Source organism: Meles meles, chromosome 1 (assembly GCF_922984935.1).
Source record: "Meles meles chromosome 1, mMelMel3.1 paternal haplotype, whole genome shotgun sequence".
Taxonomy (NCBI): Eukaryota; Metazoa; Chordata; class Mammalia; order Carnivora; family Mustelidae; genus Meles; species Meles meles.
Genome location: NC_060066.1, coordinates 211,649,174 through 211,665,554, shown reverse-complemented (window position 1 = coordinate 211,665,554; position 16,381 = coordinate 211,649,174). Strand labels below are relative to the sequence as shown.

Here is a 16,381-nt window from a genome sequence, read left to right as displayed (position 1 = left end):
TCTGTAAAGTGTCAGAAATAACACCTGTCAGGGCACAGTAACCAATGACCACGAAGGCCATGCACCTACCAGCTGCCAAGGGTTCATATGCGGTCGACACAGATAATTCCCTATCACGGGTATCAGGATGCTAATTTTACCCAAGGACAGAGACGTTAAGAACCTTCCCGACACATAATTAGGCAGAGGTAGAGATGGACTCCCAGTCTGGCTCACTGACCTCGGAGCCCTGGTACCTTGGAGGATAACCAGCACGTGCAGGGCCACAGTCAGGGTCACGGAGAGCTTCGCCATTGCCCAGGAGCCACGGAGGGGTGAGAGTGACTGGGTTTTGGCTACAGGGCCCAGGAGAGGGGAGAGCTGAGCACAGGGCCCGATGGGGCTGGAGAGTTGCCCTCACACACCCAATGGCCTAGCTTCCTCCTGCGCCGAGAAGCCGGGAGAAGCAGGGCTGTCCTCTCTGAGAGGCCTGGGCAGGCTGGGGTTTCTCTGGTGGCCTCATGTCAGACAGGAAGCAGAGCTTCCCAAAGGGCCCACGACGATCCGGACCTAATCCTGAAACTCATTGTGAGTCACATCAAGTCTCTTGAGGTGACTTCTTCCGTATGTGCCCCGTGATGGGTAGGCCCCTCCCGGCAGGCCCAGCACCAGCCCAAGCCCCCTCTCTGAACTGGTAAAGGTGAAAACAAACAGCCCACTTGCACCGTGCGTGTCTCTAAGATTCAGTGTCAGTCGCTCAAATTATTTTTATTTTAGGGAACGATGGTAAATTTCAAGCACTCAGGAAGCCATGAAAAAGCTTCCCTTGTGCTTAGAGATGGCAATGCATCAGCGTACTTGAGACGTCAACTTTGTAAGACTTTAGGCAAGAAACATTGTTAACGGTGTCATAAATAGTATTATAACTTTATTAAAATGAAAAGACAATATTCAAAATAATGCAACAGAAATGAATAAAATCCTTTGTCCAACACTGTACACATAATGCAGAAATCAGTGCATTTTTTCTAAAGCATGTCTTAACCTTCATTTAGTTCATACTAAAATATAAGCTTTAAATAGCTCAAATCGTATCATTCAGCAGTTTAAACTGTAAACAGCTTGTTGGACTGTTAAGAGAACATTGTAGTAATGTACCTCTGTTAGTGAGCACCTTCTCTTTTGTGCTTGTCTCTAGAAGATCCACACGTCGAAGCGCGTGGAAGCCCCAGCGCACGTGACGGGTCTCACTGAGTCCGGATGAAGCAGCCAACCGGGATGGTCCCAGAAGCAGGAAGATGCTGATGTGACCTGTGCCATTAAGACATACTGTGCTCTTGGTCACAAGTGTTTCACTCAAAAAGCAAACAATCCCCGGGAAATACTGAAGAGGAACCAGCAACACAAGGCCAGCTTGTGCTGTATTTGTGTATTAATACAGTCTTAAAAAAAAAAAAAAACCAACAAAACACCAACACAAAACCACAACACATGCTCCCAGTGACTCTCAGTCACACAGCTGTTTCACGATTACTTAAAACTGACATCCTGACCACGGGGGAACGGTCTGCTTCTCCACGGGGCCTGAACCTGCCCTCCTCCCGCAGCTGTGAGGCCCGTGCTACAATGGGCCACGCTAGTGGGCAGAGCGGAGCAGGAACTGTCAGGAAAAATGATTTATGGATTCTGGTACCTTCTCATTTGTCAAGGTGTGAGACATGCGTGCACAGGTGAGAACATGGCTGCCAAGCACACTGCCAACCTCCCCTCAACGGAGCAGAAGGCAAACTGGAGGGACCCAGGCCTCGGGACGATTTTTAAACTGGGCAGGTAGGGCCATGGGACAGATGAGGGCCCCGCCCTCAGTGGCACAGACTGTTCGAAGAAATAAAGGAGACAGAACTTCGTGGGCCTGAGGGCCAGATCCTTTCAAACTGACTAAGCAAAAATGGTTTTTGTTTTTTTGGTTGTTTACTGTTTTTTGTTTGTTTTCTTAATGATTCTGATCTAAACAATACTGTGTTTTCTTCCATTTGCTCAATTTTCAGTCAGGGGTCGTCCTCCAGCTTGTTTTAACATTCCGAATACATGTTACTCTAAGGTAGCAACTAACTGGTTATCCCGCGACTACAGCCCGCGGTTGCCACACAGGCTTCTATAGGTCTCTAATGTATACACACGTCGAAGGTTCCCCAGCCTTCCCTCCCGCTGGCACAGCTTTACATTTCAGGCCGGAACAGACTTTCCTGCAACGCCAACAAAATCAGGGCTTCCCAGCCTGAGGGCGCCTCGCGGCTGCTCTGACTCTCTAAGACGGAGGGTTCAGCTATTCTGCTCTGCGATCTGGAACACTCCCCTGTGAACCTCCACGGAAAGGGAGAGTGGCTTGCGAACCATCCGCTCCCAGGGAGCCCCTGCAGAACGACGACCGCAGAGCCTAAGGAGAAACCACATAGGACAAGTGTTTGCGCTTCATGTGGCCACCGAGGTCCAGTTTTGTTTTTGGGTCCGGCTTGTCTGCGGCTGGGACGACACCGCAGTCAGCAGACAGGGGCTGGGGCTGGGGGCCTGTGTCTGTTTCTTCTGCTTCCCGAAAAAACTTTTCATATTTGTCCAGGTATGGGGGTCTCTCAGGTAGTAGGTAATAATGCGTCGAGCTGACCTTCTTCCCATTTTCGATAATGGGCAGAATGCAGGGAACCTTATTGGCAGATCCTTCGCTGTTCTGTCTCTGCAGAGCCTTGCTGCTGACGTACTTGGGGTCGGGGGCGAAGCTCTGCGTGGGAGGCATGACCCCATTGAGGTAAGAGGGGAGGCTCTTGGGGCTGGGTGTGCGCGAGTTACTGCGGGATAGGGGTTCTCTCGGCGGTACTTTGGGAGGCCGGTCTTCGTCACTGTACGTGCTGGAAGTAACCTCTGCTGACCACCTTCTGTAATCCGGCTTCACGGGCCGGGGAGGTATGGGGACCCTGGGGGGCACCTCGGGTTTGTCTTCGTCCGAGTTGGGAGAAGCTCTGTGTATGTAGCTGGACACCCGTATGGCGGGCTTGTTGAAGGACCCGGCCGGTCCCGAATGCGACCGTCGCAGTCTCCGGTGGCTCTGGGGCGGGGGAGGATTTGAACCCTGCACCGCGCCGTGCGGCTCGGGCGCCTGGCTGAGGTCGGCCGCGGAGACGGCCGGGGTGTCGAAGTACGCGTAATTGATCTGTCCACACCCGCGGAAGCTGCGCCGGCCGGGGACGTCGTATCTGAAGCCGGAGAGCGCGCAGTCTCGCAGGAGCAGGTCCGTGTCCGAGCTGGTGAGGAATTCCACCTCGCAGTCCGCCTCGTCCAGGGAGAGGTCCTCCGAGATGGGCAGCGGCGGGAGCGGCCGCGAGCCCCGGTCGCAGAGGGCCGCGCAGGGGAAGGGGGACGGGGGGCTCCTCCCGGGGGTGAGCGGAGGCGACGCGCACAGCCCGTTCACCGAGAGCCGCCGCAAACCGCACACCACGCGCTCCTCTCCTCGCGGCGCGCCGTCTTCGCCCGGGGGGATGACGAGAGGGGCCGGGCTGGGCTTCCGAGCCGGGCCGTCCCTCGCGGCAGGCGTCGTCGCGTGCCCTGCAGCCAACGAGATGGTCAGGAAGGGGCCTGCACGCGCGCCCTGCTGTCCCCCCCCCAACCCCCAACCCCCCCCCCCCCCCCCCCCCCCCCCGGCTCCAGGCCAAGCCCCCCCACCCCCCCTGCGCCAGCAGCTCTCTGCTGAGGCAGCGCATGCGCGACGGGGCCGGCCGAGAACACTCCGGGGACAGCCACCCGCCGACGAGGCCCCAGAAGACGGCGGCCGCCCGGGACCTGCTTCAAAGGGCACGTCATCTGGTCCATCTGCCCCGGACGTGCGCGCGGGGCACAGCCACACACTCCGCACCCCGCGGCAGGTTTGGTGACGCGTGCGAGCCTCGCGGACCACGAGTAGCGTGTCCTTTCCGGACGACCGCGCCAGGCGACACCGGCGCCGCACCGGCAGCCCAGCATGACGTCAGGGGCGCGCGGACCTGCACGCCCCGTGCTCGGGGCCCCTGACAGCAATCTAAGGAGCACAGTGTCCGCGTCACAAGTGCCGGGTGGCACGTCACACGCTTTTCTGTCTCTTGTCCCCACGGACACTATTGCTCGCCCTCGGGTGCGCGTCCGACACTCGCGAGGGAGAGGACAGATCTCCCAGCTCTCTGCAAGCTGCGCGTGGACCGGAGCTGGGGCCACGTCAGCGACGGTGGAAAGTCCCGCTTCCACAAACGGGTCTCGTCGGGCCCCGCCGACTCAGGAGGCAGGCAGGGGGCTGCGGAGCGGAGCGGCTCTCTTCAGAGCCACCGGCCGGGAGCTGCAGGACCAGCTGCCCATCGCCCCCCCCCGTCCCCCTCCTCAAGGACGTGTCCCCCCCCCCCCCCCCCCCCCCGCCGCGTTTCCGGGACACGTACCGAGAGACGCCAGGTGCTCCTGGGCCGTGGAGTTGAGGCTGTAGGCCATCGTGATCGGGTCAATGTTCAAAAAGTGACTGAAAGGAAAGGAAAAACATCCTGGTCATTAACAAGGAGCCGTCCTAGTCTCCAGCTCGCCCGAACACCGGGGCTTAGACTTCTCAGGCCGTTCTGTCCTGCGCTTACTTTTCAAACTCACTGCGGCCGCCCCAGCAGGTCCTCACGGTCCTCATGGCTTGGCCATCGTGCAGAAATCCAGTTTTTAATGGGACTCTAATGTCCTGAGCAGCAACTCCTGCCGTGGACATGGTGTCTTACTCTGGGAGGTCTCCACGCTCGTGAGGCCGAGGGATCTGGGGTCAACCAGTAGCCTGCATTCCCTGCGCAGGGGCGGACAGAGAAGAGACAGGTGAACAGACAATTCAGAAACACCCACAGAGAGCTAGTATCAGAGAATCCGGGGGCATTTGGGACAGAAACCTGCATAGACTCATCCTTACTTCTCATGGTCATGGCACTACTTAAACGTGGACACTTTGAGCAATGGCGGCGGGGGGGGGGGGGCGTGGGGGGGTAGGTGGGGGGGACGGGGATACTAATCAAAGCTCTGCATACTTTCGGCAAAGTGAGGAGTAATCAACGGCGAGCAAAAGCCCATCTCCCACCGCAGCCCAACAGCTCCATGATAAATCCTGCTCACTTGCTGAAGCACGAGGAGCTCCCAGTCCCCCAAGCCAACAGGGTCATTTCAGAAATCACTGTATTCAGTCCCGCAGAACCGACATTCACTGAAACCCAAGGCTTCAACTGAACAAGAAATCCTATGGTGGCAGCGGACCTCCCCACGACCTAGCATTTGTTTGGATTCTGTAGTTCAGGGTTGACCCCGGGAGGACAAATTCTCCAGTTACCACCTCTTCGAGAATAAAGAAATTGCTAGATAGGAGGATCCTAATTTCCATTATCCTGTAAAAATCAAGTTCTGCAAGGTTATGGGCTGCAGCAGAGGCCTGGGACAGCTTCCTCCTCCCTTTGAAAGACAAACTTAAAGGCACATTCTTCACATTCTCCTGTACCAAGTGCCTTCTGCTTTATGCCTTGCCTCCTGCAAGGCAAGGATGACAGAGGCTAAGTAAGTGCCTTTTCTTAATCTAGCAGCTCCTCAACGTGAGCAGTGTCCCTCAATGTCCCTCAATGTCCCTCATCAGGTGAGCCGTGTCTGGGTCAACCAGTAGTTCCCCCCACACCTTCTAGCATCTGCCTCTGCCTTCTTGACATCTTCATGCTTCCTTAGAGTTAAGTTGAGGCTTTTTTTCCTTTGAGACACTAGGATATGATCTGTCAACTCTGTGTAACACTGACCCCTTCTGGGAGGAGCACAGACGCTTCCTAACGCTCTTGTGCTCTCTCCGAGCCTGCGCGCGGCTGCCCAGAGCCGGGTGGTATGCTGAGGACTGGGGGCGTTCTGGGGGACGGAGGAGGGGGTGCACAGGTCATCTGTTTCAGGGACAGATCTGTCACCCACTAGACTGGGAGTCCGGGAAAGAGGCTAGGTCGCAATCATCACTCATCACTGCGTGGAACATCCGCAAATGACTGAGTGCTCGCTGCAGGAACGACCCGACCCTACCATCTCCTTATTACCACGGTCAGGGTCAACTGAACGTGCAGGGATACGTGGGTTCCTGTACAGGGAATGAATAGGGTTTTGTTGTCTGTCTGTCTGTCTGTTTAGAGCTACAGACCAAAAAAACACTCTGCAAGTGCCTACTGTTGTTCATGCAAAAAGAAACGGAGAGACGGTAAATGCTTCGGAAACAAAGTGAAGATGGGGCCATTACTGGTCCTCAGCTTTTTACTCTCCCAAAGCCAGCCGCTCTGATACATGAGGCAGAGACTTAAGTAGCTTTCAAATATTATTGCAGATAGTCAAGCTTTCTTTTCCTGTGATGAGTCTCTCAAAGACATACTGTTAGGAAGAACGGGGGGTGGGGGGGGAACCCCACCATTTAAGAGACCTAAGTTATCGGGAGACCTTATTTTTTATTTTTGGTCTTCAGAGGCTTGAAATGAAATGCACATTTATTTTACCCGGATTAAGGAAAGCTATAGGAAATTAACAACAACAACATTTTTTAGAACACACTGCTCGGTGCTCCCCCTGGGCGCCTGGCCTGGTGGCATGTGATGCTTCCCCGCCCCCCAGCACCCTACAAGCTCAGGCAAGACCACAGGGAAAATATCTGTGGTGATGTAAAAATGAAAGGCCAAGATAGGAAGAAGAATATGGTATTTAAGTAGTTTGAATGCACACGTTTGGAGATCGCTCATCCAGATTACAGGAAAATGCTGCGGGGGTTTCTGGAGGCCCAACCCCCACCTGTCTGCAGGCCAGCAAGTGCTCCTCGTAATTACTGCGTGTCAGCCTCCTAATGCCATCTAAATCTTAGCTTTCAACAGAATGATTGTGTAACTATCGCCTCTGCTGGAATGGCCTCGGAATTCTAAACTCACATTTCGGCAGCCCCTCCAAATTATGTATACGTTCTAGAAAGTTATTTTTTATTCATTGTTTCCATCACCTACTTGTTAGCTTTCTTAAGAAAAAAATTTTTCTAGTATAAAAAGAATTGTGTTCACTAAGCCAGCTCACTTCTGACCACAATAGTGTCTTTGTGTATTCATAGAAGGTGACCTGCCTCTACATTTCAATGGGGAATTGTGAATGGGACGTGTTATGAAACTGTCCGAACTTCCTACTTGCTTGCTTGGGAGAAGCCAGGAGGGAAACATAACTGCATGTTCTCATTTGGAAAATAACTTCCAACTATAGGCTCAGGAAGGGTGACCTGCTGTAGGCTTGGAAGCCAATGTTTCTGGCATGTTCCTGGGAATGCCAGCCACCTGCAACTCTTCTACGCCTCTCTCAAAGCTCCCCAAGTCTGCAATACATAACCTCCTGGGTTTGGGGTGGGGGGATCAGCCTGGCCAAGCTCAAGTTAAAAAGAAACCCACAGGTCCAGTGACATTTCACTAATGCTCAAGTGTTTCAAATTTTGTTTCTGTGTCAACCGTAAAGCCAGCTCTCCCTGACAGCTCAGGAGGCGAGCAACTGCAAGAACAGCCCTATGTGGGGAAATCAGCATCTCTCAGCACAGGACAGCATTCTGTTATGAAATGCAAACTATGAGAGCGGATGTGAACCCAGGCAGCGCGGTGTCCAACAGGATCGGAATGACCTTGGGCAAAAGAACTTCCCTAAAAGTCATCAGCTAATCGTTAGCCTTTTCAGTGTGTCAGAACTGCAGGTAAATACCAATCCCAGATGTGAACTGTATCCTACTAACCTCACTTTTTTTTTTTAACTTCAAGACAAAAAGTAGTACCCCCTGAAACCATCTGTTTCTTGCAGCCATCCTCTCTCTGATTTGTTCTCCCTGCAACTGCCCCTCCCCCACCCCGCTCCTGGAGTTTGGATCTACTTCTAAGAGGACAGACAATTCCTCCATCTCCTGAGTCTTGACTCCAGCCCTGACTCAAGCTTCCACTTTGCATTTCCTATTGTCTGGTGATTATCTTTCCACTTGGACGGCCCTCTGGCATCTGCAAGGCTACAAACCAGACTCCTGTCACTTACTTCACACTCCCCGCCCCCTTCCCAAAGCAGTTCAGGGTCTGCAAGGATGCTGCTTCTCCCACAGGCACCATTTTTCATAGCCTGAGACAGGACAGATGCACATTTGATCGCCCAGTTCCACTGTCTGCTTCTGCCCTGCTCTCAAACCTCTCTTCCTTCCTGGGTCTGAGAATACCTGAACCGCCCCACACACCAGAACCAGATCCGTATTCCTGAACTGGAGAGCACATTCAGATCTTCCAATCTTCAAAGGCTTCTAAAGTAAGGCTCTGCAGGCTGGCCGTAAGGCCTCTCTAACAAGGCAGGCCGTGACCCACCTTTTTCAAGCTCCTGCTTCTCTTGTCCCTCATCCCTGTTAGAACGCACCTTTTCCTTGCAGGCCATCTGTCACACCACCTCGTCCACTACCTGGTTCCCTGCGGAAAAGCCGGCACAGGGTCCCCATGTTCTTGGGTTATTTTGTGTCTTCTTGCCCATCCTCCAAATCTTTGGGGACTTTCCCCACCTCCTGTGTAGATCCTGGCATCACTCATTTCTGATAAATATTTACTAAATGGATACTGAGAAAGAAGTCATCTCACTTCTAAAAAAATAATGACATGACAGACTCATGTTTCCTATAAATCAGTAAAGAACTAAGGGATAAACCTAACGTGGGCTGACACCGCCCGATGATAATGTGACAAAATTAGGTTAAGAAGCAGGCAAGGGATTCTTGCTACACTGACTTCCAAAATCTTAAGTGGACAGTTTACAGACTGGGTGAAAACTCTAAACTTAAGTGATTAACAATGTCACTTTTTCAGTTGGTTTCTATTACTATACATTCACCTAAGCACGGGGGGGGGGGGGGGGGAGCTTTCTGAAAATAATGAATTTCACCTTCTCTTCCACACTATTCCTTCTGCACCTACTGTTCTTGTTGCTAAAGTTAAGGTCACTTTCCTTAAACAAAACCCAAAAAGGCTACACCAAAAAGCATACCACAGATGCTTTATTAAGGTGAAATCACATGCCTTTACATTGAGGAAAGTCACTTTGAAACTTTTTTTCTTTTTAAACCAGGCTACCTTAAGACTGTAACCTAGATGTGCTTACCTTCCAGCAGATCTCATTAATAAATCTCAAAAGCAATCCCCAAGAGGAGGAGGGGCACATTTTTGTCATACAACTCACCCAGTTCTGCCCAGTGCTTCCTTATTTAAAAGTGTGATGTAATTTCCTTCTTTCAATCTGGTTTTAGAACCTGATTTCTGTTTATTCAAGGTGATAAATGGTCTTTTCAACCTTATTTAACAACCACCTACACGACTATTTCCTTACCAAGAGAGATAGAAGATAATCCTATTCAGAGCCAAGATTTGTTAAAAAACAAAAACAAAAAACCAAAAACCGATTTTGGAACGTGACAAATTCCATGATTTTATTTTTTATTTAAAAAAAAAACACAAACTTTTTTTAATTCCATGATTTTAGATCCTCCCCACAGAAACCACCACCTGCATGTTTCTCTTCAGTCTGAAAATGCCTAAAATAATCACCTTTGAGAATATTAAAACAAAACCAAAATCCCATCATTTTTACTGTGATTCATGTCTAAAGCTTTAGCAGCTCAGCTGTTGGACACACTGAACATCTAGTGTGGCTGTTTTACAGAATTTTCACTTTGACTAATAACATGAGAAGACTTACTGATTAAAGGACTCTTCACGATCCAAGGCCCAAATTCAGGGTTTTTCTTGGATTTCACCCTAACAGACCACGATTTGGGGAAAAGAAGGGGGGAGGCAGGCAGAAATTTCCTTCGCGATCCCCTGCTACATTACACTACATCCCCCACATGCATGGCCTTCACATGAAGAGCACAGAGGACTTCACATCTTTCACGTTAAGTTACCGAAAAACAGGTCACTGAAATGCTCCTGCATGAATTCAAGGTAAACAAGAGGGTTTCAGGACCCAGGGCAATGCCGCTCTGCGGGGTGAGGATGGACATCTCGTCCCCAGCAGCATCCATCCGCCCTTCAGTGGGCCAGCACGGAACACTCCACTTGTAGGTGGTAAAAACTGGGGCAACAAGAAAAATAATTTATCTTCCGACTGTCAGAAGCAAAGCTGAGTGACATAATTTGTGGAATAATTCGGAGTATTTTCTAGCTGAGTATTTTAAGAAACTGCAAACTAACAAAAAACCTATTCGTTCCACGGCCATCGTCATCAATAGCCTTTTGATTCACTTGGTGTCCTCCGCGCCTTCGCGCAGAGGCAGAAGGACACCACGGCAGGGACGCAGGCTCTTGTCCTTTGTGCCCTTCCTACAGATGCTACGGTCAGGAGCAACACACACACGGGATTGCAAAATATTATTCCTTTTAGACATACACATAATAGATTTCCAAATGGAAAAAAATACGTGGGTTCTATTCTAATCTTAACAAGGAGCACAATAATCCAATGACGGGAAGGGAGTCTTTGAAACTTGAAAGGTACTTAATGAGCACTGGAGTCACCCAATGGGGTAACACCAGGTTGTTACTTAAGGAACATAAAACCAGTACAAAAAATAAACTAATTCTTGGGAACTTATCTCGCAGGCATTGTTCTAAGTGATGTATAACTTATTTAATGCTCTCAACAACCCTGTGGGGCAGGTTACTATTATGACCCTCATTTACAGCTGAGGAACTGCAGGCACATCAAGTTAAGTAACTGCTCCAGGTCAGCGGTGGGGCCCAGGGACTTAAGCCAGGCTCTTGCTGTGCACAGCACCCGGCCTCCCCGAGCCCCTCAGGCTCTTAACTGGGAATAAGATCTGACCCACTACAAGGCCTGTGTTCAGGGTGGCTCAGACAGACTTTTCTGGGGATTTGCTCCTTGGTAATAGTTTTTCTTGGGTAACCCTTAGACTATGAAAGTTCCTATTTTATTTCAGCTCCATCAAATCCTCCTATGAAAGTTGTAAATTGCAGATTTGGCCTGTGTATCCTCTGGAAGGGTGGTCAAGGTATCAATTTTACACTCTGTGACTACTTGGAGCAATTCTTTCCAAGCCCTCAATCTTTGAGGACACACTGATGCCCCAGCACTACACACCCCGTTACAACACGATACCTGGCATCACGCAGGTCTGCCTTTACCCAGGTGTCCCTACAGATACCCAAGGGGCCTCCTTTTAACACCCTCTCGCAGCATGGATCCTGATAATGCCATTACAACCAGGCTCCATTTTAGTCTGGAATCGAACGATGGAGTATCTTGTCTTTGCACTCTATAAATTACAAAGTACTTTCCGACACATCATCTCACCTGATCCCCACAACATCCCTGTCAGAGGAGGCAGGGATTACACTCTGCGCCTGCAGACGAGGAAGTGAGGCCAAACACCTTCCTGTCAGCGAGGCCCGTGAGGCCAGCGAGGCTCTTCCGCCCTCTAATCCAGCAACTCCCCCGCTACACTTTCACTCCTTCCCTCTCCACGGTCTCTTCATTCTAGGCAGAAACCTCAGTTCTTCCTTTTCCTTTTCTTTCTTTCTTTTTTATTTAAAGATTTTATTTATTTGAGAGAGAGAGCATGAGTAAGAGGTGGGGCAGAGGAGAGACAGAATCTCAAGCAGACTCCCCGCTGAGTGAGGAGCCCGATGGGAGGAGGGGGAGACTCGAGACTCGACCTCATGACCCTGACCCCAAATCAGGAGTCAGACGCTTTCCTGACTGAGGCACCCAGGCACCCCAACCTCACTTCTCTTTCTTTTTTTTTTTAAAGATTTTATTTTATTTATTTGACAGACAGAGATCACAAGTAGGGAGAGAGGCAGGCAGAGAGAGAGAGAGGAGGAAGCAGGCTCCCCGCCGAGCAGACAGCCCGATGCGGGGCTCGATCCCACAACCCCGGGATCATGACCTGAGCGAAAGGCAGAGGCTTTAACCCACTGAGCCACCCAGGTGCCCCTCACTTCTCTTTCTAATGTTCTCCTTTATCAGTGGGGAAACTGATGCAGGGATGGCTAAGCGAAATGCTCAAGACCCTCAAGTTACTCGTTAAGATGGGAACGGGAGCTCCACGCGTAGGGTTTCACTCACAAATTCTTAGAGGGCAAGGATGAGTTATTTCCACAAATGGTGCTTATTCTGGAGTAGATGCTATGGTAGTGAAGGAGACATGGCTGCTGCCTGAGAAAGCCTGTCTCTGACAACAAGCAGTCTCAGACTGTGAGGACTTCCCCAGGAGGCCAGGGTGGGGAGGCCGGATTGACAAGGGCAGTTAGGGCAGGCCTCCCTAGGTGACTTTTTAAACTGAAGTTTAATGATGAGAAAGAGGCAGCCATGAGAAGAGTAAGAAGAACATCCCACGAAGAAGATATAAAATACAGATTATTTTAAATAATCTGTACCTGGCCAGGTTTCATATTCTGTGGGTCTTCAAGGAGAACTTCAATGTCTTCTCATCCTTACCCTCCTACTGCTTCCCCTGAAATGTTGAATCATGGCACTGTGGAGCGGAAAAGGAGTAAAACTCACGTAGCCAGAGCCCCATATTTTACAAATATATTCACTGAGGCTTGGAGGATTCACCTGCCCCATTTTATAGTATGAGGAACTGGATTAAACTATCAACAATGATTCCAAATTGCAGAATCCTTTTCCCCTTCTGAAGTCTGATTCCCACACTAACTTTTCCCTGTCTTAAAGCAAATTTCTCTATTATGCTAACTAACATTCAGAACCCTGAAACTCACCGGTTTTATCTACCTTTACAGAGCACGCATTTATGCTGTGCAAATTATGCCCGAATGCCACAGCTGATCTTGTTTACCCAGTACCCAGGAGGTTATTCGTTAGCTTTTAGGAAGCATGGCCAAACACCAGCACCAAAAGATGCAAAAGGAATCCCGATGATGAGGTACCAATTCAAATTTATTGAGGTTAAAAGCAGAGCTGTTTCTCTGGCAGAGGGAGCTGATGACATTCAAATTCCTGGAATTACCCTTGGCACCACCTTTCCCTCCTCTGCGCACCTTTCTAAAGCAACCTGATGGTATGCAGACATTCAGGTCAGTTTCAAGCATGTTAGATTGTACCTGTAATTTAGGCAACTTGCTTTTAAAAGCTACCATTAGTATTAGCTGAAAGGGAGTATTATCTGGTTCACCTTCTGAGGAGCAGCAGTTAAGAGTCATTTTCACACAAAAACTCAAGTCTACAGTATAATTAAATCTCAGAGCAAGAGTGACCAGCGCCTATTGTGAACTGAAAGGAGGAGACACGATTCATCGAAACAGTAGTTTTATGCATCTGTCGAAAATATGAGTAACTCAGACATTTCATAACAGCCATAAAGAAAGATTTGCTTCCCACCCTTATCAGCGACTGGTCCAATCCTGCTGAGCTTTAAGACGTAAAATATGCTTCCATGCAATTATTTATCAACCACTGACTATGTGCAAGGCTGCGCAAGATAGAAGCTGTACAGAAGGGTTCCTGCCCTGAAGGAGTTCACCATCTAATACGTGTCAGGTTAAAATCCTTAGCCCAGGACCTCTATCCCCTACTATCACTGAGACAGGCAGCTGAAAAGAAGCCTCTGTGTGGAGGGAAGGAGCTGACAAACAGTGTCTGAAGTTCAGGCTAAAAGCTGTATGCACTTCTCTCAAATCTGCTAATATCTGGGAAAGACAGCAGTACCTACTGGTAACCAATCACAGCACAATTAACAAGAGCCCGCTTTTATTTTGCTAAGCAAAATTTGGTCAGTTTCTGAAATGGGTAGGTGGCCTCCTGTCTCTGCTCTGTTTAAGTAAAACTTTGTTGAAAACCATATTACAGAAATGGGTGGTGGGGAGGAATTAAAAAAAAAAAGCAAGACTTGGTCTGGCGAATGTTTCAGTATCCTCAACAAACGCGTAACACTTCTCATTCTTACAGATTTATAAAAGCTGAAAAACGTGCAGAATACTGTTCTTCGGGGGGTAAAAAAAAAACAAACCAAAAACGCATTTTAACCTCACCTTTCTTCACCTCTGACAGTTGCTTAGAAACCAGTCCGGCCCTACCTGTGTTGCAGGTGTACCTAAAGTCACCAACACATCTCTTTTAAAGCTACAGTCTATTCTGACTGCACTTAAGTTTATGACTAACAATCTATTCACATTTTTTTTTTAATCAGGTAAGAGACTGGTTCCTTTCAAGCAATGACGAAATCCTAATAAAGACTTAGGAAGCACCGATACAGCACCAATCATGGTTAAGAAGTCATCTAATTTGTACGAGGCTATGATATACATATAAATACACACGCACAGACACACGAAAAACACCCAATAAGCAGTCACGTTCCGAACACAGAATTCTGCACTCCCATTCCTTCGGAAACAGTAATTAGGACGCTCCGACCAAAGGATCGCGTTTCTGAGACAGGAGGAGGGGGGGATCGGAACTACTCAAGGGCCCGGACCGGGGACGACCATCGTCGCCGAGAGACTGAGCAGAGGGGCCGCGGGCCGGCCACCCCCTCAGCACAGCCTTCGGGACGGGGCTGCCCGGCACACGGTGCGCGCCGGGGCAGTGCAACCCCATTGTGGAAGGGAGGACGCCGAGGCCGCCTCCAGCCTCACCGGCGCAGGACCCCGGCCGATCGCCCTCGAAGCCCAGGCCCCCGCGCAGCACCCCCGGACCGGCCCCTACCCCTGGCCCCCCCCGCCCCCGTCCGTCCGTCAGTCTCTGGAGACTCCGCGTCGCGGCGACCCTCTCCGCACCCCGGGGACCCGCCCAGCGTCGGGAGCCGCCCGCAGCCCGCCTCAGGGGCCCGGCAGGGGCGGGGGCGCGGGGCGGCACCGCCCTCCCCACCCCACCCCCGGCCCGCAGGCCCCTTACCCCCGCGGAGCCGCGGCTGCCCCACGGCGCCCTCCCGCGCATGTCCGTCCCGGCTGGCTCAGCGCCGCGGGCTCAGGGGCCCGGACACCGCGCAGGCGCCTCGCCACTCGCTGGCCGCCGCACCCCGCTCGCACAGCCCGCTCGCACTCGGCCGCCGTCGGCGCGGCAGCCGACGCCGCAATATATGGCAGTGGCGGGGCCGTGACGTCGACATCCAGCGCCCCACCTCCCCCGCTCAGCCAATCCCGGCCGCGCGCCGCTTAAAGGGGCGATGCCGCGGCCCAGGCGATGGCGTGGGGTCCACCGGCGTCGCGCGGCCCCGCGGGGATGGCGCCTTTGTCTCCGAGGGGGCAGTTTCGGGGCCGCGGCGGCCTCCGCGCCTCAGCTCTGCGCGAGCCGAGCAGCCGCTGCCGAGGCCCCAGAATCTTGACGCTGAATGTGTGCGGGCAGCTCGGCCTCGGCCCGCGTTCCGCCCGGATAAAGGGGGGCGCCGAGCGTCGCCCGGGGTTTCCCGTCGTTTCCCGGCCCCGGCGGGGTTCGGCGGGTGTAACCGGGTCCACGGGCCGTCGCCGCCGCCGGGGTGGCGGAGGACGCCCGGGCCAAGGCCGGTGGAGCCTCTGCGGGCAGCAGGCCCGCGCGCGCACAGGGAGGCCTGCGGGCCCAGGCGTGGGGGGGGGGGGGGGCAGCATGGACAGAGCGGAGCAGTGACGGACAGGGTGGGAACAAGCGACGTCGGGGGACAGAGTTGCCCAGCGTGGGACAGCATAGGGCAGGGTGAGACCTTGAGGGGCAGTGAGGCCACCCTGCTGAGGGCCTTTGCTGGGACCGCTGAACGCGGGTCTGCCCAGCCCCTTCTCCTCGGACCACATGCCCGAAAACCGAGGCCAGTCTCTGGTGGCAGTTGACCTGCCCGGGGCAGCCTATGGGCTTCCATGAAAAGCACCCCCAACCCTACCCGGCCTCTCCAGTCTCCAGTCCGGTGTTGACTTACTAGACCCCACGCCGCTCTCAGCATCTCTGGGCATCCGGGCGGCCAGTGATGCCCAAGGACGAAACACCGGAAAGCCTACGGGAGGAGGCTTCTCCCCGTGACGGTGATGCAACTTGGGCTTACAGTTTAACCGTAAAATAAATAATACAAATGATAACAAACCAAGAGTAACTAAAGTAAGAAAAAAAGCAAACAGACAGAAACCCTCCAGTTTTAACTAGAACAGTCCCCTGAATGGTACTCTCTATTAAGTAGAGGCCACGGACCTCCGGCTGACCTCGTCCGTCTTACAGAGCCCCTTCTCGGTTTCGGCAGTTGTGCCTGAGAGTTACACATTCAGCACTACCTAATTGGGGTAGTTTAACATATGGAATGAGATTGTGACCTCATTTTCAGGTTAACTATTAACTTACACACTCCGTGAAATGATTGCCTTTTCTCCCCCATTGT

The 16,381-nt window shown here is 51.8% G+C and overlaps 1 protein-coding gene across 4 annotated transcripts; it reads right to left on the bottom strand.

Moving 5' to 3' along the window:
• Window positions 1-873: 873 nt before the first annotated feature.
• Window positions 874-16,073, bottom strand: ERRFI1 (ERBB receptor feedback inhibitor 1). 4 transcript variants are annotated; one of them, XM_046007430.1, is made up of 4 exons: window positions 15,932-16,073; window positions 4,620-4,813; window positions 4,434-4,510; window positions 874-3,576 (listed from the first exon to the last, which is right to left on the bottom strand). In XM_046007430.1, exons 2-4 carry the CDS (start codon window positions 4,739-4,741, stop codon window positions 2,417-2,419), a joined length of 1,359 nt encoding a protein of 452 aa, XP_045863386.1. In that variant the 5' UTR covers window positions 4,742-4,813; window positions 15,932-16,073; the 3' UTR covers window positions 874-2,416. The 4 variants fall into 4 exon arrangements, with proteins under 4 accessions (XP_045863386.1, XP_045863378.1, XP_045863368.1 ...); XM_046007422.1 differs by lacking the exon at window positions 15,932-16,073 and adding an exon at window positions 14,941-15,095; XM_046007412.1 differs by lacking the exons at window positions 4,434-4,510; window positions 4,620-4,813; window positions 15,932-16,073 and adding an exon at window positions 3,665-4,396 and having other exon boundaries at window positions 874-3,626.
• Between the last annotated feature and the right edge of the window lie 308 nt (window positions 16,074-16,381).